The 22,898-nt window shown below is 37.2% G+C and overlaps 1 protein-coding gene across 4 annotated transcripts in view; it reads right to left on the bottom strand.

Annotated features, from left to right (window-relative positions):
• Positions 1-1,442: 1,442 nt before the first annotated feature.
• Positions 1,443-22,898, bottom strand: part of hivep3a (HIVEP zinc finger 3a) — a 72,692-nt gene continuing 51,236 nt past the window's right edge. For 3 of the 4 annotated variants that reach the window (XM_067426261.1, XM_067426262.1, XM_067426263.1), the window contains 6 exons: positions 17,655-21,809; positions 17,020-17,159; positions 7,107-7,282; positions 6,494-6,616; positions 3,719-4,392; positions 1,443-2,194 (listed from right to left, as the gene is read on the bottom strand). In XM_067426261.1, the coding sequence (XP_067282362.1) occupies positions 1,622-2,194; positions 3,719-4,392; positions 6,494-6,616; positions 7,107-7,282; positions 17,020-17,159; positions 17,655-21,440 (5,472 nt within the window). In that variant the 5' untranslated portion in view covers positions 21,441-21,809 and the 3' untranslated portion in view covers positions 1,443-1,621. The remainder of the gene's footprint in view (positions 2,195-3,718; positions 4,393-6,493; positions 6,617-7,106; positions 7,283-17,019; positions 17,160-17,654; positions 21,810-22,898) is intronic. The other variant, XM_067426264.1, reaches the window with a different exon arrangement.

Here is a 22,898-nt window from a genome sequence, read left to right on the forward strand (position 1 = left end):
GCAGACATCAAAGTTACGTCACTTGCAACTGCATGCTGCATTCTGCATTTTTGGATGCAGAAAAATAGAGGAAAAGTGGAGGAAAATGGGCAAAATCCACAGAATAAGAGAAAACTTTATGCCTTTGTATATCAGAATTGAAAACAAAATAAATAATTGGTCTTCATTTTTATAGAATTTATCATTGAATTTTCATCATTGAAACTAAACTCAAATGTTTATGTTGCAAGTCACAGACTGGATTCATGAAACCTGAAATGATTAGTCTAATATTAAAGCATGAATCTGATGTAAACAGTAAGTCTACATGATATTGACATAAGCAGTTCATAGGGGACATGCATACACAGCAGTTACAAAATTAAATAATATTCAAACCTATAACATCTATATAGGCTAGATAACTTTACATTTTTTTAGATAACTTTTAGCCTATAACATTCTATGTCATAATATCTCAGAGATATAAACTCAAAAATCACGTTTTTAGTCTCTTATTCTGTAGCTTTCACAGATCGCTACTGCAGATCTGTCATTTTCTGTCACCAGGTAGGCTCCGCCCACAAAAGATGTCATCATTGTTTGCAAACCCAAAATAGGTCTATGGATCAATGACTATAAAATAATAGTAATTATTATTATTATTATTATTATTATTATTATTAGTAGTAGTAGTAGTAGTAGTAGTATGTTATAAGTAATTAATTAAAATGAGTAGTACGTAAAATTACAAAATAAATTAAAAAACAAGAAATACTACTATTGTAATATTTCACTGTAAAATGACTATTGTATTAAAGAAAAAACATTAAGAGTAAAATTACAACTGTCTTAATTTCTTCCTTTTTAAATGTTAAATCATGAACCATAGGGCACCCTTAAAGCTTCTCTTTTGTGTTAAGCGCTTAGTACAAGTTTAGAAAGATGGTTGGCGCATGTTGCGTCCTCGAATGCACGTTAAAACGACACAAACCGAGAGCAGAAGCAGAGATGGAGTTTGTGTGGAGCAGAATACTGTGGTCTGAGCCGCTCCAAGACAATAATAATATAATAAGTTGCTCACATGTAAGAACACAGTGCTGCGCTTCACTCTGAAATGCGCAACGCATATATTTATTTAATGAAATCACAGAATTTGCTAATTGATAACGGCACGCACTAAGCCATATCTTGATTTTTAGTTGAATTTCGATTAATTGTGCAACCCTAATTGCCGTGATTATCTAATAGTGAAAAGCATTGATTACAGCATCATATTCATATCTACTCCTATTGCATAAAAGGTTGCAGGGCTGAGCATTGTGGCCTATCATAGTCATGCCAGCGCAACTAGATATCTGCACTTTGACTAAGGCTTTCATTCTAACGAACACAATGGAAACATGATGTAAATAATCCTGTTTTATTATCTCTCCTGCATGCATATCAAACACGCCAGATGAAGATGTAGATGTTGATTTGTGTCTATGAAGGTAGCCTTGTGAATTTTCATGGCCTTCTGGATAATATCAAATGCCACTATGTAGAAAGAGCAAAACTGAACATTCTGCCAAACATGCAGCTTTGGAACGATATATGCATAAATGAGGACAGAATTTTCATTTTTGGCTGAACTTTTTCTTTAACACTTAGTGTCCATGGACGTTCTTGAGCTGTCTACTGGCTGAGCTTTCTTGGGACTTCGGGAATGCTTTCTGTTATTTCTTTGAGAAATACACTTCCAGGTCGTCATTGGAACACTGGGAACCTCCTTTTTTTTTGATACTAGCTCTGACTGAACCACTCCCCGGATTTGCTCCTTGTCTTCATCGGAGGAAGTGTTACTCTTAGAGCTCATCTCCACCGTAGGCTCCGTGAACACTATCAGCTGATTTTTACGATGAGGAACTTGAACCGTAGGACTCCCATCAGCCCCTTTCTCCTTTGTCAGCACAGTGACCGTCATCTGGGCCACACTGTGGTTCAGAGACGCGCTTCGGAGGAGCATATTGGAGCGTGGCTGCACCATCTGGATCCCGCCTATAGGAATCGTGAGGCTGAGATTGGGAATCATCACCTGGGGCTGGGAGTGCAGGGGCAGGTGACTTAACACACGCTGACCTTCCTTCGGCTGCATGTTCCTGGATAGACGCCCATGTGACAGAGGCCAAGACTGTGTCATGTTGGTCCTTCTCTGAGGGCTGTGTGTTTTCTCCTTGAGGGAAGCAGGAAAGACATTTTTTAGTTAAATCACCAATTGGTCTGTTGGATATTGTAGAGCAACCACTAGTGCAGTCATCTTTATTCTAGGCAAAGGACGTTATTTCTAAACAGTGTGGTTACATTTTTATTTTGCGGCTACAGTCTCGACAGCTAAAGATAGTCCTGGTTCATCCTAAATTTGCACTTCATACAGTAGATGGTAAACAGATGAGTATATATTCATCATTTCATGGGTTAGTATCTAAGGTTTTGGCTTTAATTGTATGTAAAGACCGGTGGCCTGACTATTTGTAATTGTAGGTGCGACACTAACATAACACACTGTGTGCTTTTAGAATCAAGATATTTGTTTTTTGATGTTTATCTTGGATATATTTGGGTGCTTGTTTTCAGACGAATTGCTGTTTTTGTGCACTAATAATAAAAAAAAGTTCTATAAGTGGAGTAAAATAAACTTAGACAAAGAAAGAAGCATCTACATATTTAGCTATTAAGACTAGAAACCCACAATTTACTCACTGCTGAAACAAGGATGAATGGATGTTAAAAGAGAACATGGCTCATTCTAATAAACTGTGTATTCTCTGAGGAAACTGCAACTATAGAAATAAAAGCTAATTCAAAATCTGAATAAATACTATTTTAAATGATATAACATAAATGGTTATATATAAATAAATTACGCTCACTGAAATGTTTTACTTTGGACCAACTTAAAAATATTTGTTACGGCCCACAATTAGTAGTTTTTTATCAAATACTTTCTCAGATGTTATGGTTCAGTTTAAACTTGTGATTTAATATTAATCAAAAAATATTTATTTTCCAAAAGACAAAAACATTTTTATTTATTTATAAAAAATAAAGTATATTTAAGTTTACTTACTATAATTAAAGACAACTGAAATACCTTAATGTTTATTTTGATGTATTTTTAAAATATGCATATTTTTCTGTAATGTACTAAATAAAGCAAACAAACAAAAATATGAAAAATATGAAAAACACAACTTCAGCAGTAAGTAAAGCTGGCCAGTATGTTTTCTGCACATAAACATTCTGTTGTCAAGTGAAAATACTATTTTAATAATTTTATCTTTTTTTTTCTTTTTCTATGGGTGTTCAGGTGCATTAAGGTGCATTTAGACAACTGAACAAAACAGGAATAGAGTTTAAATAAAATCAGTCAATATCAATAAAAGTAATTTCTTATGTTGTTTTTTTTTTTTTTTTCCCCAGTATTTATTGATTAATCCTTATTAATGTTGTTTCAAATACTGAATGCTTCTAAATGTTATTTATATAAAATCACTTAAGTTATTCATAATTAATTATCATATTTAAAGGAAGCCATTATCAGACCAATATAAATATGCACTTTAAATAAATGGCACGGCTGTTTCACTTTTTCATTGCTGTTTTAAACTAGTCAATTTCTCTTTTAGACTTTTATTAGTATTATGTTTACTTGTTACATCTTACATTCAGAAAGAAAGAGCTACATAAAGACACTCACCGGTTTGGTCTTGAGGTTTAATCTGTTGGGTGAGACTTTAGTAGAATCTCTGGGTCTATCAGCTTGGTACTGAACAGTCACACTGGCCCCAACAGTCAATGCAAGTGGACAACTGTGAGATGAAGGTAGTATAGGGGACAAGGCTCTAATGGGGGACACGTGTCTCTCTGGGAACGATGAGGCTGGGTGTTTAGAAGGAGACAAAGAGGACATGCAGGATGATGGAGAGAGACTATGTCGTGGAGAGGGACAGCGTAGCGGAGACATGTCTCGTTGAGGAGACTGTGGTAAAGCAGGGGACATTTGCAGGCCAGGAGAAAGGCTGCGGATAGGGGACGAGCATTTCCCTGTGGTGGGCTCGAGGTGTGAAAGGGTTACTATAGACTTTGTAGTCTTCGGAGAGGCAGCTTCTCCATAGTGGCTTGGTTTTCGAGGGCTCATGCTGACTGGCGGTTTGGGATGTTGTTCCCAGCCTGGGTTTGAAAGGCCTGAGATGTCACAGGAGCCAGCATTTTCTCTGGAGAGAGACGCACTCTTAGACGAAGACGATGAGCATGAAGCTTGCTCGTCACCCTCATCATAATCATCAGCCTCTTCCACATCTGTCTCCTCCGCATCTGAGAACTGGTGCTCTTCCACCGGATCCGTCTCAAGGAAACGTTTATCACTGTCACCTACAGCATAAGAGAGTCACTGAATCAGCTTTCATTTGGTACGATTAATTATACAAATCCATTTAACCAATTCAATCACAGATTAAGTAAACATACTTAATCCATACGCCCATTGGCGTAGGAACCAGGGGGGACGAGGGGGACGTGTGTCCCCCCAATATTGGAAAATGCTGGATGTGTCCCCCCAAAAAATTAGCCAATAGTGCAGGCCATTTTGACGCTTAAATTATGTTGTAAATTATGAATGGGTCAAACGCTCTTGCAAAACGGCCTGAATCCACTTGAATTAGTTGGACTGCTCTCTCAGTAGCCGCGTTTCCATTACAGATCATTCCTAAATGTCGATAAAAAACTATTGTGAAATGACTGCGTTTCCATTAAACGCCGTAATGCATCTAAAATGTATTTTTTTCCTTTCGTAATAAGTCATTCCAAAATGTATGCCATGCATTTTGGTGGGTTTATGTATATATCTCAGCCACCGCATATCCAAGCATTAATTAAAATTAAAAGAGGTGGTATTTGGTGGTATTTTTTTTTTTTTTTTTTGTTTACCATTTCGTTATTTTTTCTTGGAATTTCTTTTTTTAGAAATATGAACTGAATTCAGAAATACTTTGAAGTTGAAAAATTGGCATTTAATAAACAAAATATTTTGTTAAAAAAGGGCCGTAACTACAGACACTGCAGCCGCATGTGCGATATAAACTGATAAACATCAAATAACCAGATTTACTTTCTTTAACTGATGAAAATGGAAAACAAATATGAGTCATATTTTCCCACTAACATGGTTTTCAAGCTATTGTTATTTAAATTGTTGGCCTTCAGAACATCTAATCAAAATTTTCTCGAAGGAAGCATGCCCCCGAACCCCCCTAACTCACATTTGGAATCTCAGTGATTATAAAACTGTGCCTATAATATTAAGGAACCTAAAATATGGTCATGCCTATTTACTTGAACTGCCTAGTCTATCTATGGTTTCAGAAGCAGCCAAAAAAACAGAATGGCCTGAATAAAGCTCTCTCTACGAGCCTTACGTGCGATGCCGCGCTGAGTGACTTATATGCGCATGAATCACTGTCTCACGCAAAGAATAATGTTATAAGTTAGGCAACTGCATAATACAATTTTAACAAGCAGAATAATACGGCATCACGGTACACATTTTTAGCTAGCATATGTCTTTTAAAGGGATAGGCTACTTTACCATAAACTGGTATATGCAATTATTTCCAAATAATCAGATTAAACCATTTAATCATATAATTTGCTTTGAATCAAATTGACAAGTCAATGAATTACTCACCCTCATGTCAGGCCAAACCCGTAAGACCTTCGCTCATCTTCGGAACACAAATGATCCAGAAAGGTATTAAAAACATTGTTAAAATAGCCCATGTGACTACATGGTTCAACCTTTATTTCATGAAGCGGCGAGAATACTTTTTGTGCGCAAAAACAAACAAAAATAACTTTATTCAACAATTTTGTTCTAGCCTGTGTCAGTCTCCTACACAGTTTCTGTTGTAAATCTACAGCAGCTGATGCTGCTCACATGAGCACCACGACGCATGAGCGGGATACAAATTGTTGAATGATGTCGTTATTTTTGGGGGGTTTTTGCAAAGAAAAAGTATTCTCTTAAATTAAGATTGAACCTCTGTAGTCACATGGAGGTTTAATACCTTTCTGGATCTTAAAAGTGTTCATTATATTTCTGTCTATGGAGAAGTCAGAGAGCACTCGGATTTCATCAAAAATATATTAATTTGTGTTCCGAAGATAATTATTTAGTAATTAATGACAGAATTTTCATTTTTGGGAGAACTAAACCTTTAATGCTTTCAACAAACACTACTTTAAAAAATAAGTTATTAATTAACTTATATTTCAGACAAAACATGTCTGAATTTATATATATATAAACAATTCAGCTTTGCCATAAAATAAACAAATTACATTTTAAAAGATATTAAAATCAAAAAAAAAAAAAAAAAAAAACAGTGCAACAATATTTTGTGATCAAATAAATGCAGACTTGGTGAGCAAGAAGCAAAGACTTCTTTCAAAAACATTATTATGTTTTGTTTCTCACCTCCCTCATCTGTCTCAAGCTCGCACTGAACTGGTCCTGGAGCAGTTCCCTCTGGACACCTCTTCCCATGAGCCTTTGACTTCATATGTTTGGTTAAATTCCCTGAGGAAAGCAGTATGAGAGCTTCAACATGGGAACGAAAAAAAAGAAGAAACTTATTTATATCAAGTGAGTCCCTTTGAGAGTACAGGTGTAGACTTAGTTAGCCATGTCCATATAAACAACCCCTGATGTCACTGAACTAGTGATATAATAACATCTATTGTTGAAAATATTTCTATGACAGGACAAGGCGCTTATTGATGATCTTATTCTACAGTGCATTTTATTTGATCAAATATTTGCATATGCCCTTGAGCAGGAGATTGTCGTCTATATTTTGTTGATGAATTTAGTGAAAGACTATACATTTTAATTGTGTATATTTGCATGCTAAACGTTATTTTTGCCTTTTAGGTGTACACTATATAATAGTAGATGGGCTCAAAGTTATCATTAGGCCTAATATTTTTATACATTTATATTTTATTTTATTAGTAATATTAATAAAACATAATATAGACAGACATTAATTTAAAGCCACAAATCTTCATTCATCTCTTGTGCAGCATACCTTTGGTTTTGAAGGCAAAGTTACAGTGCTGGCAGACGTAAGGTCGATCGTCCGTGTGAAGTCGTATGTGTTTGCGCAGCATGCTGGGTTTCTTACAGCGTATTCCACACTCTTCACATACATATCGTCCTCTCCCCCGGCCACGTACATACACATATTCCTCACTTGACCTGTAGCTGGAAAACAAAACATACAAGCTGAAAGAATATGTTGTGTGAACCTTCACTGGGCTTTGCCCATGATCACTGACAGATAACAGACTGACCTTTATAAGATGAACTACTAAAGGGAAAGATTATAGATAACCAACAAATGTCTTTCTTTATTTTTTGCCTTTTTTTGGTGAAACAGAAAAAAGTAAGTCTGCTGAGAACAATATATAATCACTGATGACAACCATGTTTTAATTAGCAAATTAATAATTAACTTTTAGGTTAAATAATTACCTAAATTATTTACTAAAAGGTTAAATAATTCACTTTTCCCCCCAAACATGCGACCATATGGCTTCAGAAGACTTGCAATTATTCACACAAGCCGTATAAACTATACTTTTTTTTTTGGAGCTTGATATAGTTCTCATTATGAAAAAAATTGCACTTTGGAACCCTTGTGAAAAAGAAGTACTTATTACGGAAATGAAATACTGTAAAAGACTATTCAAAGTGAATGTAATGTTTTCTGGCACTTAATTGCATGTTAATTATAATCAAATTAAAATGTATTATAATTTAAAATGTATTATAACTATATATATATATATATATAAATATATATATATATATATATATATATATATATATATATATATATATATATATATATATATATATTGTTTTAAAGTATTTTTGAGCCACTCTATTTTCTTTGAAATATGATTAAAAGGATCTGCTGATTGTATTGTAATGAAGACAATTTACAATATAAATGTTATATAAAAAATTATATATAAAATATATTTACTTTAAATTAGTTCTGCTCTCAAAGGATTAATCGTGATTAATCGCATCCAAAATAAAAGTTTGTGTTTACATAATATATGCGTGTGTATTGTGTATAATTATTAAGTACATATAAAAACAAACATGCATGTATATATTTAAGATTAAAAAATAAAAAATAAAAAAAAATAAAATTATATATATATATATATATATATATATATATATATATATATATATATATATATATATATATATACATATATACATATATATATATACATATATATACATACATAGACATATATAGTTTATGCATGCAAATATTGTATGTATGTATGTGTATTCAAATATTCATAATAATTATACATGTACACACATAACTTTTATTTTGGATGCGATTAATTGCGATTAATCATTTGACAGCCCTACTTTAAATGAAATATAAAATAACAGGGTACAGTTAAAATTATAATCTTTACATAATCTTTTAATCTTTACTAATGACTTTTAGTATGTTTGTAAACACATCAAAATAAGAGTCTTTAAAGCACGCCTACACACACACACACACACACACATATATATATATATATATATATATATATATATATATATATATATATATATATATATATATATAATGTATGACTTAGTACTTTTATAAGATTTGACGTACACTACAGTTGCACATTTATTAAGCACGCTTCTTTTTCACAAGGGAACACATCTCATTTGGTTTTGAACAAACACGAGGGTGATTAAATAAAGACAGCATTTTCAATGTTTGCCTAAACAAAACCTTTAACTGGCTGAAATGCGTGCAACAAAAAAGGTGAATCATATCTGACTAGCACTATTTTTTCAATGTTTAATAAGTTAAACAAACAGAATGGAACTGAAAGGCAGCACATGTAGGTTGACACTGACACTGCAAGTTCTCAACATCACCTTTAGGTTAATTAAAATACCAGCAAAGCAAAGCCTCTGGGATAGACTATGTGCATAAAGAGGCCTATACATTGATCTCACGGGTCTGTGTGGGAGATCTGATCTCCAATCTATAGCACCTGCATAGTGTGCTTTTAAAGGTGCTCTTAAACAACTTGGTATGCTTGGCACAGACCCTCTTTCAGACACCACACATTCATATATATCCATACACACAACCTCCGCCTACCCACAGACACACACACATGGGTAGTCTGGCTGGGTATCCACCCTGTTTGTGTCCAGAAAGTCCCAAAACGGGGCCTCCACTTGACCTCAAACAGAGCGCCATTTATAATGTCAAGAACTAGCGCCCCCCTCCCTTCCGACCCCCTTCACCACCACCCCGACTCAAACATGGGGATCTTGCAATGCCGCTCTGTGCCCAGAGCCCGGGCTTCTGTGCCAATGCAAACAGCTGAGGAGGGGGGACCCAACCAGCAGCTCATAACCAATAACATGAGTACAAATCAAGAACTGTGTGCCAGCTTTCTTAAAAAATAACAGCCATAATAAAGTTCAACTTTGGGTGGTTTCGTTTTTTAGATTTAGGTCGTGCAGCTATTTAATTTGTGGTTGTGGTGCGATATATTCCCAAAGTAACAGACTACTGTTCACCACACAGTTAAGACAGAATTAATATGATCCAATAACACGTCATTTTAAACATACCGGGATTCCAGAACTTTAAAGGCACAGCATTATATAATTTGAAATTTTCTGAAGAAAATATGAGTGATGCACGCATGCAAAAATTGCATTTCTGAGGAGTTTTTAGCATATTTCTACATGGTTGCGAAGGTGCTTTGGGTGGTTGCTAAAACAATGTAATGTCCTTGCTCAAGCCACCTTCAAGTCTTAGGCCCTTTTTATACTTAATGTTAAGATGCATTTTCAATGATCCACAAGTGGTCAGTCGACAAATTATCGTTTACTTCTTGTCTCAACATGCATATCTATACCTCCTGTGAGCACTTGTAGAAGACTCTCCCTTCTTATTTTGTCACACTCTACATCACTTTTGAGGGAGGAGCGCAGTGCAAAGCCATTACACTGCCATTTAAAGGGTTAGTTCACCCAAAAATAATAATTAATTACTTACTCAAATGTCGTTCGACACCCGTAAGACCCGGAAATCAAATGTTTGGGCGGATGGGCTTTGTAACAACATCTTTTGTGCCTTTTATGGGTCTTGAGAGAGGAAATGACATTGGTGTCAATGGAGGCCTTTCTGAGCCATCGGATTTCAACAAAAATATTTTAATTTGTGTTCTGATGATGAACGGAGGTCTTACGGGTATTGAACGACATTAGGGTAAGTAATTATTGACAGAATTTCCATTTTTGGGTGAACTAACCCTTTAAGCAGTGTATATGAAGCAATTACGCTGCTTGCAAGCAAGCAGAAAGGTCACATGGTAGGCCAGTTGGCAGTTAGAAGGCGGCCTTTTGTGGCTGTTCAAATGCATTTAAATGTTCAAACGCAATCCGATCGAATGCGTTTTTGACTACCTGTGGTATTGGTCGAAAGAGGACATGCACTAAACGATTTAGACCCTGTTTACATCTGTATTTATCCTAGCCTTACGTGGTCATACTCAATTCTAGTCAGAATATGAGTCTGATACTGCTCCATTGGGCTGTAATTATGGGGCGTGTTTCAACCGAACCAGGAAAGACATCAACTGGATAGGCCTACAACCAATCAGAGCAACGGAGTGACGCATAACGTTAGTTGTCAAATGTCAGAACAGAACTCAATTACACTGTGTTGCCAAATCTGCGTTTTTTTTATTTTCTATTTCCGCGGGTTGAAGCGACCTCAATTATGTGATAGACCCTGGAATGCCAATTTTAACAGGCAACCTTGCCAAAATAACACATTTTACCCCCCAAATGCCATTTTTTTCCAGAGAACTACCCGAGTTCAAATGTTGTGGGCGGGGCTGAGTTCGGCTGGCATCCAGGCTGTATTTAACCTTCAATGTATGCAAGAAAATTCACAATTTGTTTCGAAAATTCGATTTTTCAATCACATTAATGTCTAAAGCATGGTGTGGGATGAGTTATGCACTGAAGTATGAGCAATAGTGACAACTAAATATTGAGAGGTTAGAAATGGCCTGAAGAAAGGGCATCAATCATGTTACACGAACTCACATGTGAACATTTATGTCATGCATTAAGTGAGGATGAATTGAGCAGAAACCACATAATTACCCTTCACCTGAAACGCTGGCTCAATTCATTTTCCAAACTTTCATGCAAAATCACTCCTCTCATACATCAACTAAAACCTCAGAGCTTCTATTTTAAGATGCACAAACCACCTTAACCACATTAAGGTGTCTTTTCATTCTGAAGAGACAGAAATGTCTCCTAAACTGATTCAATGCTCCCCAAATACTTGGATGGTGAAAAAGCACAGCACAAATTATAAGTTGATTTCATGGCTGCTGTGAAGAGTAATGCTGTGTTTTTAAAGTGCTAACATTCTCCAAAAGTGCCACAGATGGTTGTTTCTAAGACATGTTTCTTTAAACTGATCTCAGTCACTACAGACTAAGTTACAGACTACATAACCTTCGTAGTTAACATAGGGCTTGAAACCAGACTGATTTATGGTTTTAAATCATAGCTAAGGTTGATCTATTTTTATTATTTTTTATTTTTTATTTTTTCGGAGCGTGTGCGTCACAAGGTTCGACGTATGTGCAATGTAGCCTCGTGCTAGTATGTTACCTTAGACATTGGGTGTACTTTTCGCGCAAAATTAGAGGTGTGTGTGGAAATACACTAAAAGTGGAGTGTTGCAGGTCACGTCACGTGTAGAAATGGCAGGTGGGAGTGATAAGGAAGGCTGGCCGGAGTTGGAGGACGCGCCAGCGTCGTATAAGCAGTGCGTTGGCAGCGCAGAAGAAGTGTGTATGGAGAGCGGGAGCAGCGCACACCTGTTGTGCATTCACACTGCCCGCGTTTGTTTTCGCGCAGCTGAACCGCGGCTCGTGTGTAGCAAATACAGATGAAATTCGTCCATTCTGTCACCTTTTCCGGTCATTCTCCTGCTTTGATTTATGATGGGCAGCATATATCTGCTGCAAATGCGATCGTGTTCCCCTCTGTCCCAAACACACATGCATATAACATGTTGTATAAGTATAGTTCACATGATGAATGTAACATTAAAGTTAAGATAAGATTCTAGTTTTAATAATTTAAACAGGCCTTTTAAGCGGTGGCAAAAAGCTGCTCACACTGAATTAAAGCCACAGTGTATTGTTCTGATCAAAAATGACATGATAACATGACAAATGTTACGCCAATGTGTTGGACAGCGTAAGCAGGAGACAGCCAGTTAGGAAGCAACTTCTACTAGATATAACTTTTTTTTAAATACTACATTTTTTAGTATCCTAAATTGTGGATAATTAAACTATATATAATTTGCTGAAGTCAATTTCTGGAGTGTTAACAATTAAAAGAAAAAACAACAAGAACCGTACAGAACCGAAAACCGTGACCCTAAAACCGTGATACTAACCGAACCATAGGTTTTGTGAACCGTGCCACTCCTAGTCGAGTACCTAAGAATACTTCAGCGCATTTGGGCTTCAGACTAAATATACTTTGATTTGTATGCATGCAAGTATACTTAAAGTGCACACATTTTGTCATTAACACAGCCCAACTGTCGAAATCTGAGTTTTGTTCTCAGTGAGCAAGTCTTTTAATTGATGCAATGGATTATGTTGATTTTTGACTAATTTTAATCATGAGAATATGTGCAAATAATGCAATGTAAATAATGAAAATAATGAAAATTATAAAGTTACGAGCAAAAACGTGACAGTTATGTTTGTTGTATGATGTTTTTGACATATTACAGTAGTACAAAAAAGTATTTCATAAATTAAGAGAGCATTTTTTTTTTTTTTTTTTTTTTTTACAGCAAATAACTCAGCACTACTTAGGAGTTAAGTAAAATTGCCGGCAGTACACTTTGGGTTTAAGGGGTTAAACAGATACAAATACTTAAAGGGATAGTTCATCCAAAAATTAACAATATCCCATAAGAATTGGAGTTATATAAAAAAATGTCCTGGCTCTTACAAGTTTTATAATGGCAGTGAATTGCAGCACAAATTTGAAGACAAAAAATGTGCATCCATCCATTATAAAAGTTATCCACTCAGCGTTGGGAGGTTAATAAAGACCAAAAAAAAAAAAAAAAAAAAAATGAATCGATGGGTTTTTGTAAGAAAAATATCCACATTTAACAAGTTATAAAGTAAAATACAATTAAACAGTAAGTTATAAAGTAAAATACAGTGCATCAAAGAAGATGCCTGTATTTTCAAATTTTGTTATGTAACAAAAATGTAACTTGTATGTGACTTGTATGTGACAAAATGTTATGTAACTTATTCCAAAATTGGTTAAATTAATATTTTCTTGTACAATACCCCATAATGACATTGTAAAATTAGTTTGTTTGAAATCTTTGCAAATGTATATATATATATATATATATATATATATATATATATATATATATATATATATATATATATAAATAACATTACATTTACATTTACATAAGTATTCACAGCCTTTGTCATGACACTCAACATTTAGCTCAGGTGCATCCGGTTTCCACTGATCATCCTTGAGATTTTTCTAAAACTTGATTGGAGTCCAGCTGTTGTAAATTCAGTTGATTGGACATGATTTGGAAAGCCACGCACCTGTCTATATAAGGTCCCACAGTTAACAGTGCATGTCAGAGCACAAACCAAGTCATGAAGTCCAAGGGATAGTCTGTAGACCTCCTAGACATGATTGTATCAAGGCACAGATCTGGAGAAGGGTACAGAACAATTTCTTGAAGGTCCCAATGAGCACAGTGGCCTCTATCATCCATAAATGGAAGAAGTTTGGAACCACCAGGACTCTTCCTAGAGCTGGCCGCCCGACCAAAGCAATCAGAAGGGAAGGCCCTTAGTCAGGGAGGTGACCAAGAACCCGATGGTCACTCTGACAAAACTCCAGCGTTTCTCTGTGAAGGGAGGAGAACCTTCCAGAAGAACAACCATCTCTGAAGCACTCCACCAATCAGGCCTGTATGATAGAGTGGCCAATTGGCACATGGCAGCCTGCCAGGAGTTTGCCAAAAGTCACCTGAAGGACTCTCAGACCATAAGATACAAAATTCTCAGGTCGAAACAAAAATTTGAACTCTTTGGCCTGAAGGGCAAGCATCATACCTGGAGAAAACCAGGCGCCACTCATCACCTTTGCAATACCATCTCTACAGTGAAGCATGGTGGTGGCAGCATCATGCTGTGGGGATGTTTTTTTTAGCACCAGGAACTTGGAGACTAGTCAGAATCAAGGGAAAGGTGATGGCAACAATGTACAGAGACATCCTTGATGAAAACCTGCTCTGAGCAGACTGGGGTGAAGGTTTATCTACCAACAGGAAAACGACCCTACAGCCATGATAACAAAGGAGTAGCTAAAGGACAACTCTGTAAATGCCTTGAGTGGCCCAGCCAGAGGCCAGAGAGAATGGGAGAAACTGCCCAAAAATAGGTGTGCCAAGCTTGTAGCATCATACTCAAATAGACTTGAGGCTATATTTGGTGCCAAAGGTGCTTCAAAAAAGTATTGAGCAAAGGCTGCAAATACTTTATGGACACAGTTTTTTTTTTTTTTTTTTTATAAATTTGCAAAGATTTCAAACAAACATATTTCACATTGTCATTATGGGGTGTTGTTTGTAGAATTGAGAAAAAAATGATATTTAATCCATTTTGGAATAAGGCTGTAACAACAAAATGTGGAAAAAGTGAAGAGCCATTAATATGGATGCACTGTATCTAGCTTCCAGCGGACCACCATCTGATTCAACTTACAAAAGTTTAGCACCTTTCAAACCTGACGTCATCGTAGAATATTTTTATTTTACAACAACCCATTGATTTGCTTCAGATGCCCTTTATTATGTTATTATGTGGAGCACTTTTATAATGGATGGATGCACTTTTTTGGTCTTCAAATGTTGGGCAGCCATTTACTGCCATTATAAAGCTTGGAAGAGCCAGGAAATATTTTAATATAACTATGACTATATTTGTCTAAAAGAAGAATGTCACACAGTATACACCTAGGATGGCTTGATGGTGAGTAAATCATGGGGTAATTTAAATTTTTGGGGTGAACTATCCCTTTAACTTCCATAGACATTAAATTAAGTATATTTTGAAAGCTTATGTATCCATTTGTATGCATATGCTAGTGTTCATGTGAAAACTTAAGTATACTCTGGGATGTATGCGTTCAACTGTATGCATACGTTGAGTGCTCAAATTAAAACAGAAGTGTACTTTGGGCTTTACACTAGTAGCTTTCAACTGGTTGGTCAAGACCTAAAGTAGGTCACAAGTAGGTTTTGACAGGACTGAGAATGCTAAATGCAAAATAATAATAAAAAGTAACTACTGTATAATTGTGCAAAGTAAGAGAGTAAAATAAATAGGCTTATTAACTGATTGAAAAAATATATATACTATACATATCCACGCATCCAATCAAACTGCATCTAAATAATATGGGTTCAACTGCAACAAGGGTTAAAAAGAGTGGTCAAAACAGCCACACTATATTTTTTCCTCAATTGTCTTTCATTCATATGAATGCTAACATGGGAGACCGAATACATAACCTAATGCAAAGAAGTTTTGCAGTGTGTAGCAAGCAAAAAAGTTTAAGTTTTGGTGAATGCTGACCTGCAAATGCATATGACGTGACCAAAATTTGTGACCTAAATTTCTTAATCAGCTATTCATGTAAATAATTGTGCATTTTCTTGAGCCTATGCAGTTTTTAATAAATATATATTTAAATTTTTGTAAAAACTATTTTTGTACTGTGTTTAGCTGCCACTGATAATTTGGGTATTAAAGCAAATCCAGCTGAAAACCACTTCAATATCTTAGATGTTGGTTTTTCATTCATCTGAAAACACCTCAAAATGTGACTCTACTGCCTCTTGGCCATCTCCATATGCCTTCGGCTCAATGACCAAAATCATTGATGCAGTATGGTGTAAATGGGACTCTGTGGGGTTCCACAGGAAGTGACCGCCAGGCTAGGTAGTTTCCTGGCTCGGGCTGTGTAACAGACGGTCCGTGTTGGCTCTGACAGCCAACCGATCTCCTGCAGCGGGGCAAGAACAACACTGCTCAAAATACTGACAAACTAGTGACAGAAAGCCACCACACATACAGTATGAGCAGGATACACAGTGCAGGAACTACAAAGATTCTAGCTTTTAGATGGGTGTGGAGAAGAGGACATTCATTGCTGCTGTATATAAGTATTAAACACTGGATTTGCTTTAAAAAAACATTGCTGGCAAGGCAGCAAAAAAAAAGAAAAGAGAAAAGCTATAGATTTGTTTTTGGTGCTAAAAGCAATGGTATATCAGAGCCACCCTTCCAGTGTCAAGACAGATATAGATGGTTAAATAAATGCAACACAGAAACGACCAAAAACAAATGCAAGAAAGAAGACCATAATTTGCATAATTTCAGTATGCAAAGAAATGCAACATAGAGGATGAATCACAAACAAGTATGCCAATATTACAATGTCATTATCCCTCTGGGTTTCATTTTGAATGGCCAAATTCTAATGATGTAAGTCAATTTTTATTAACTTTTACAAGTATAATGTTTACAAAAGCAAAAATAGACAGCACATTACAGTACACCTAGGAATAAAATGTATCTACAAAACAAAGATTAAATGTATGTTTAAGCTGAATTTCTTGAAGACAAGTGTGTAGAAAAGCAACAACAAAATCTATACAATTCTGCCTTGCAAACACAGTAACATCGATATACTAAAAATCATTCATTATGCCTTTTCAGTTTATTTTTGTTGCATTTATACAAGTGTTATGTATTATTAATACTTACCCTCCCTCACAAATCTGTACCCGTGAGCTGTACTTGGAGGTAGATAGTTGGTCCTCCTTCTCCACCAATGTTTTCTTTTCTACTTCTGTCAACTCAGCGTGCTGGGCTTCTTTCGGTTCTGTGGGCTGAGTGGCATGTACCTACACTCGAGAGAGACACGGGCAAGTTCACCAACCCTATTCCAGGTGCCCAGGGAGACAGAGATGGGGGGGAGTCTCATTCAACATTTTAAGATTACTTTTATAAATAAAATGAACAAGTTTACATTTGCGTTGTCTTGTGAAGATTAAATTTAACAACAGTTTAAATGAGTGGGGACTGTGAAGCTAATTGTAAGATTTCTTAGCTACTTACCGTTTTGTATTACGTAAAAACTGCCTTTAACAATACTGAGCTAAAAAAACATAATCCCTCAATTTAATAATATCAATGTCAGCTAGCATATCAGTTATTGAAAATTTAGTTTAAAGTGGTCAAGCTGTTTTGGTAACCTGGTAGCTGGTTAACCAACTAATGACCAGCTTGGAGCAGCTAGAAACCAGCTACTATGTTCCAAAACACAGCTACACGCTTACGCTGAATTTCCAAGCAGGGCAGAAATAATTGTTAATAAATGCAAGAGTTGTTACATTTACCTCAGTCACGTCAGGCTTTGGGGATTCAGGTGTATCTTGTTTCCTGTCCAGAGTGGGTGACATATCTGCCATGGTGTAGATGAGTGATTCTTGTCTCTGCCTGCAGTGCAACAGGGCTAGCATGTCCTTGCTTGTCAGGCCAGGAGGGTTTGGATTGCGGGTACTTGTAGACCATGAAGAATAGACTGAGTTTTGTTGTTCACTCTGTATAGATGGATTGGGCTTTATGTAGTTTAGATAGCACCAGCTAAAAGTAAGGTTAGTGTTAAGAGTCAGAAATGGTGGTTCTTTGTGTTCTGTTGGTAAGATGACACTTTGCTCACCCAGTCTTTCATCCTTTTTGCATTCAATCAACACTTCATCATTTCCCGTTTCATTTTCCTGGTTGTTTTCCTCCTCTTTTACCCGTTTCTGCTGTTGCTCACTTTCTTGGCTGAGCTCCTCACTGCTTGTGGGGGACAGCACACGTTTGGTTGATCCAGCACATACTGATTTCGATCCATCAGATATTGGTTGTTGGTCCATGATTTCAAACTTTGAGGCCACTGCAACTGAACTGACTCCAGAGCAGCAAGGTTCCTGAGACCTTGAGGCAAATGTTTGTGAAACTGTAGTATATATAGAGCCTGAATGGTGTGAAAGGTATGAATCAAGACGGACTGGAATTATCTGGGCTGGTAAAGGTCTCAGTAGTTCTGTGTTTGAAGTAACATCAAAACAAAGATTCTGATGGTGGCGATAATGAGTGAGGTATGGTTGGTTGATCCTTGTATCAGAATTAACCATGTCATTCTCCATTGGAATTTCAAGCTTGAGTCCTGTCGACATTGAAGAATAATGAGCTCTTGCAGCACCTGATGGACAAAGCAGACTTCCCATTGTTGTGGGCTGGTCAGTATGAATCAGTGGGTTCAACTGCAACACATTCTGCTGGGTATTCTCTGATAAAACATCCTGTGATTGTATTATCTGCTTCTCACTAAATGAGTGTACAGTATTGCTTAAAGACACACGATGGGGTGTGGTTGGACTGTAAGAGCTGCTTGGGCTATGGCTAGGTGATGTACTAGTCTTTTGAGCTTGAGAATTGGTGTTGAAGACTTTAGAAGATTGATCCTCCTCCTCAGGTTCTCTCACTGCACTATGCCTCATTAGAAGGCATTTCCGCCTTTCTCTCCATCCTGCAGGGGTCCGATCTGGAGATAAACTGCTGTAGTCAAATGACTTACTGCGAGTTTCCTTAATAAGGTTAACATGTTGAGGAACATGGGGTGCCTGCTCAGATGCAGAGCGCCTCATTTCTCTGTGAGAATTTGTGGGAATTGTCAAAGTATGAGTGGCTCTTGATCTCCTAGTTGGTGTCATATCGGCATCAGCTTTGCAAGCCTCTTCAAATGATGTTGACCGACTGGAGGTGTGAGACACACAACTGTCTTGACTTGGACTGTGAGGCAGGGACATCGATTCAAAACTTGAGTCCCCTGATGACTGGGCGGCTTCTGCAAGACGGAGACGTTTCTTTTTAGGCGGCAACTTCTCAATTGGAAGTTGGGCCAAAGTTGGACTTCTTTGGGGCCATTGGAACTCACTGACCTTTTCAGCATCCTTGATTTTAGGGACAGTTGGAGGGGATGATACTTCCATGGTGTTGGTGTTTGAATCTTCAGTGACCAGAATCTCTGGCACTTGGACATTGTGTTGCCGTACAAGTTTACGGAAATATGGTTTAGTTGTCTGCTCCTTTGATTGTGAGCAAGGAGAACAATGGGATATATCATGAGAGTGAGAGACCTCATCTGGTCCAGTGGTTTTTAAAGTACTATCATGTTTCTCAAATGAACTAGTATGCTGTATGACAGATATTCCTTTCAAAACACATTCTGTACCATGTTCTTGACCTAATTCAATAGTCCCTTTAATAGGCTGTTCACAAGATGGTGTAAATCCTTTAAGTGATATATAAGAAACCGAGGGTAAAGAAGGATCGTCAAGTTCAATACTCTCTTCTTTTCTTCTTTTTCTAAATGCAAAAGCACCAGGACGTGCTGTGAATGTTCTTGTGTGTTCTTCCGCTTGATAGACTGGAATTTCAGTTTGTTGAGAAATATGAACCGTGCAGCAGTGTTGTTTGTGTGTTTGATATCTCTCGCAGTCATTAAAAGCTATACCACATGCATCACACTCAAGTGGCTCTTGTTTCTGATTGGGATTAGGCACTGCAGAAACTGAGGGATGAAATGATGAGCTAGAATAGGGATGTTCGTCTATGGTAATTTCAGCACCAATAGGCAATTCAATGGCTGGCTGTCGTCTTAGCATACCATGACGCCGATTCTGAACTGGTTGCTGGTCGTCAAAGGATTGGCTAAGGCGAAGGCTACGAGAAGTTTCAGACACATCATTAACGCTTGCATCTGAGGGCATGGAGTGACTTCTCAGAAGAGGAGCAGTTGATGTTGGGTCAGTTTGTTGCATACTGAAAGAATGTTGCTGAAATTTCTCACAAGGTACACCAAGAGTAATGGAACCACTACTCTTTGTACTCGCATCTATTTCTTTTGGACTGTGAAGAAAATGCTCTTTAGAAGAAGCTGGCTTCAGTTCTGTGCTGCTTCTCCTAGAGAGTGAGAACCTTCTTGGTTTGACACTGTCAATCTTACTGGTATCTACCACAGCCTCATTGATGGTGATGAGTTTTGTTATGTGGTCAATAACTTGCTTTTTAGGCACAGAGAATGGAATTCTTGTACTTTCTTGTCCAACAGGATTGGCATGTTGCTGATGAGCAGTCCTTTGCAATTGACCAAGACGTCCAAACTTTCCAAGGATGACCTCTGCATAGCTTTTGGCACTTGTGTTTGGTGGACTATCTTGAGAGACTTCTGTGCTCTCAGATCGAGAGAAATAGCCTGACTCAGTGCTACCTTTGCTACTTAGACCAAATGACGAGGATGTTTCATCAGATGATCCTACAGGTGTACGTCTTCCTCTGCTAAGTCTCATTGCAAGTCTCTTTTTAACTGCATGGGAATCCTCTGTACCTTGTAACTGTCCCTCAGAGCACTTTTCTGGGGTATTTTGCTTTTGAATGGGCATCATTTGTTTTTCTAAAAAGGAAGATTGTAGGCTTTCTTCATCTGATTCTGTAAGTGGCTCTTCTGAACAACTTATACTTGGTCCCTCCCTGTCTGCAGTCAGACCAGCTTTCACCCTATGAGTATGTGACTTCCGGTGCTTGTACAGGTTACTTTTAGTCTTGAAGGAGAATCCACATGGTGCACATGGGTAAGGTCTCTCTCCAGTGTGGGAACGAATGTGTTTCTGAAGCACACTGGGCTTGGCACAAGCACGGCCACAGTATGAGCACACATACTTTCCAGGCTTTTGAGGTTTACGCTCACGTTTTTGTCTAGGTGTACCTTCAAGGGCCTCATCCATGGAACAGGATGGTATAGCTGATACTGCTGATGATGAAGCTCCAGATGGCATTTTACTAGTCTGCCTCAAGTTATCATCAAGATATTCAAAACCGCCAGATGCCCTTGGTGGCTTTCCCTCTTCAACAGTGTCTGTCTCCTGAACAATTTTCTTCTGTAATCTGAGACGCTTTCTCTCAAGATTAATACGTTTTTGCTGTTGTGCATGATGCTGCTGGTTGGTAACCTTGTTCTGTTCATGATACTGTGGGACTGAATGTGGCTGGGGGCTGTCCACTGGAGTCTCATTCTGCTTTTCTAAACCTCCAGATTGCTCCCCTGTGTTCAACTGGCTATGCAAGGCCTCCATAAAATGGGATTAATCCAGACTATGACTGACCAATTAATTAAATTAATTCAGAGCATCCCTTAACACTTTGTTTCATTAAACATATACATGGATTGTACATATTTGTCACAACTGGAGCATTCTGTATACATTATTGCTTGGTGTGAGAAGAGTTTCTTCAAATTAATTGTATGGAATACCAGTGCTAAACTTTTTTTTTCAGTTACAGATAATTCTGCCTCTTCTGTTTCTTGTGCTTTCTTGTCCTTGGAAATCCATGGCAACTATGTTTTCCCATGAGTGCCCTGCCTGGTTCTCAAGTTCCTGTGTTCTGAAGATGCTTTATGTTATGCCTGGTTCAGGTGATGATCCACTTCAGCGATTCAAATTCTGGGGAATACCAGAAAGCAACAGAATTAGTCAGACTGTCAATTCTACATAATAATTGCTGATAGAATACAATACACAACACACCCTATACTCATGTGTGTAGCAAAGCTCAAAGCCTCCAGACCACACAGAGCATGCACACAAAATAAATATGTGAGCATTTGAAAGCAGTAGCCTGTCAGTGAGACAGATCAAAGTTATTGACCTGAGTTTGTACTAGGCATTACCAGTACTGCAGAAAGACTGGCATGTTAATTTTTTTATTTTATTTTAGTCGACTTTGGTACCAAAGTACCAAAACTTCTGAAATCACTAAATCACTTAATGAACTACATCTAATGGGATCATAGCTAACCTTCTTCCTGTTAGACATACACTTGTCTACATTGACTGTTACATGGTTAAATGGTTAAAAAAATGGTTTAACTGGACTAAAAGTAACACTGAAGTGTCTGTGTACATGTATGTGCATATAAAAGAGAATACAAATTATTTAGTATGTAACAACGAATGAAGACTACAGGTTCTTTGGTACCAAAGCACAATTTAATAAAGCACTCACTGACTCTGACACTACTTTCACTAGAACACAATAAGGAATTAGGCATCCCACTCACTGACCAGCTGGTATTGGCACCCACGCTTTGCTTTAGGGGGCGGTTAGGTGTGGAATCACAGGAGATCCTGCTGGTACATATCAAAATCCCTGCCAACTATACATTCCAGCACAATGCTTGTGTGAATCCAAATCTAAGTGATCACAGGCTTCCAATTATATTTAAAACGGAACATATTGATGGGTGTATGATTTAAGAAACCTGTTTTGTGGAGAGTAGATAATGTGACAAGGGACAATTATATTTAAAAGATTTGATTCATGGAAAAATGTTTAAAAAAAACTTCTTTGTTTTAACAAAAGGGCACTGTGATTTGAAGACTTTAAACAAAGTTAGATAAAACTACCCGGATTGTATTCACATGTCATTCTGTGGCTCATGGTTTGTTAGGTTTGATGAGTATATGTAGGTCGGACAGATAGTGTAGGAGGCCTAAAACATTGTGGTTGTCTGGACTTGGATGTGAGTCAAG

The sequence above is a fragment of the Pseudorasbora parva genome, chromosome 19, assembly GCF_024679245.1.
Source record: "Pseudorasbora parva isolate DD20220531a chromosome 19, ASM2467924v1, whole genome shotgun sequence".
Lineage (NCBI taxonomy): Eukaryota > Metazoa > Chordata > Actinopteri > Cypriniformes > Gobionidae > Pseudorasbora > Pseudorasbora parva.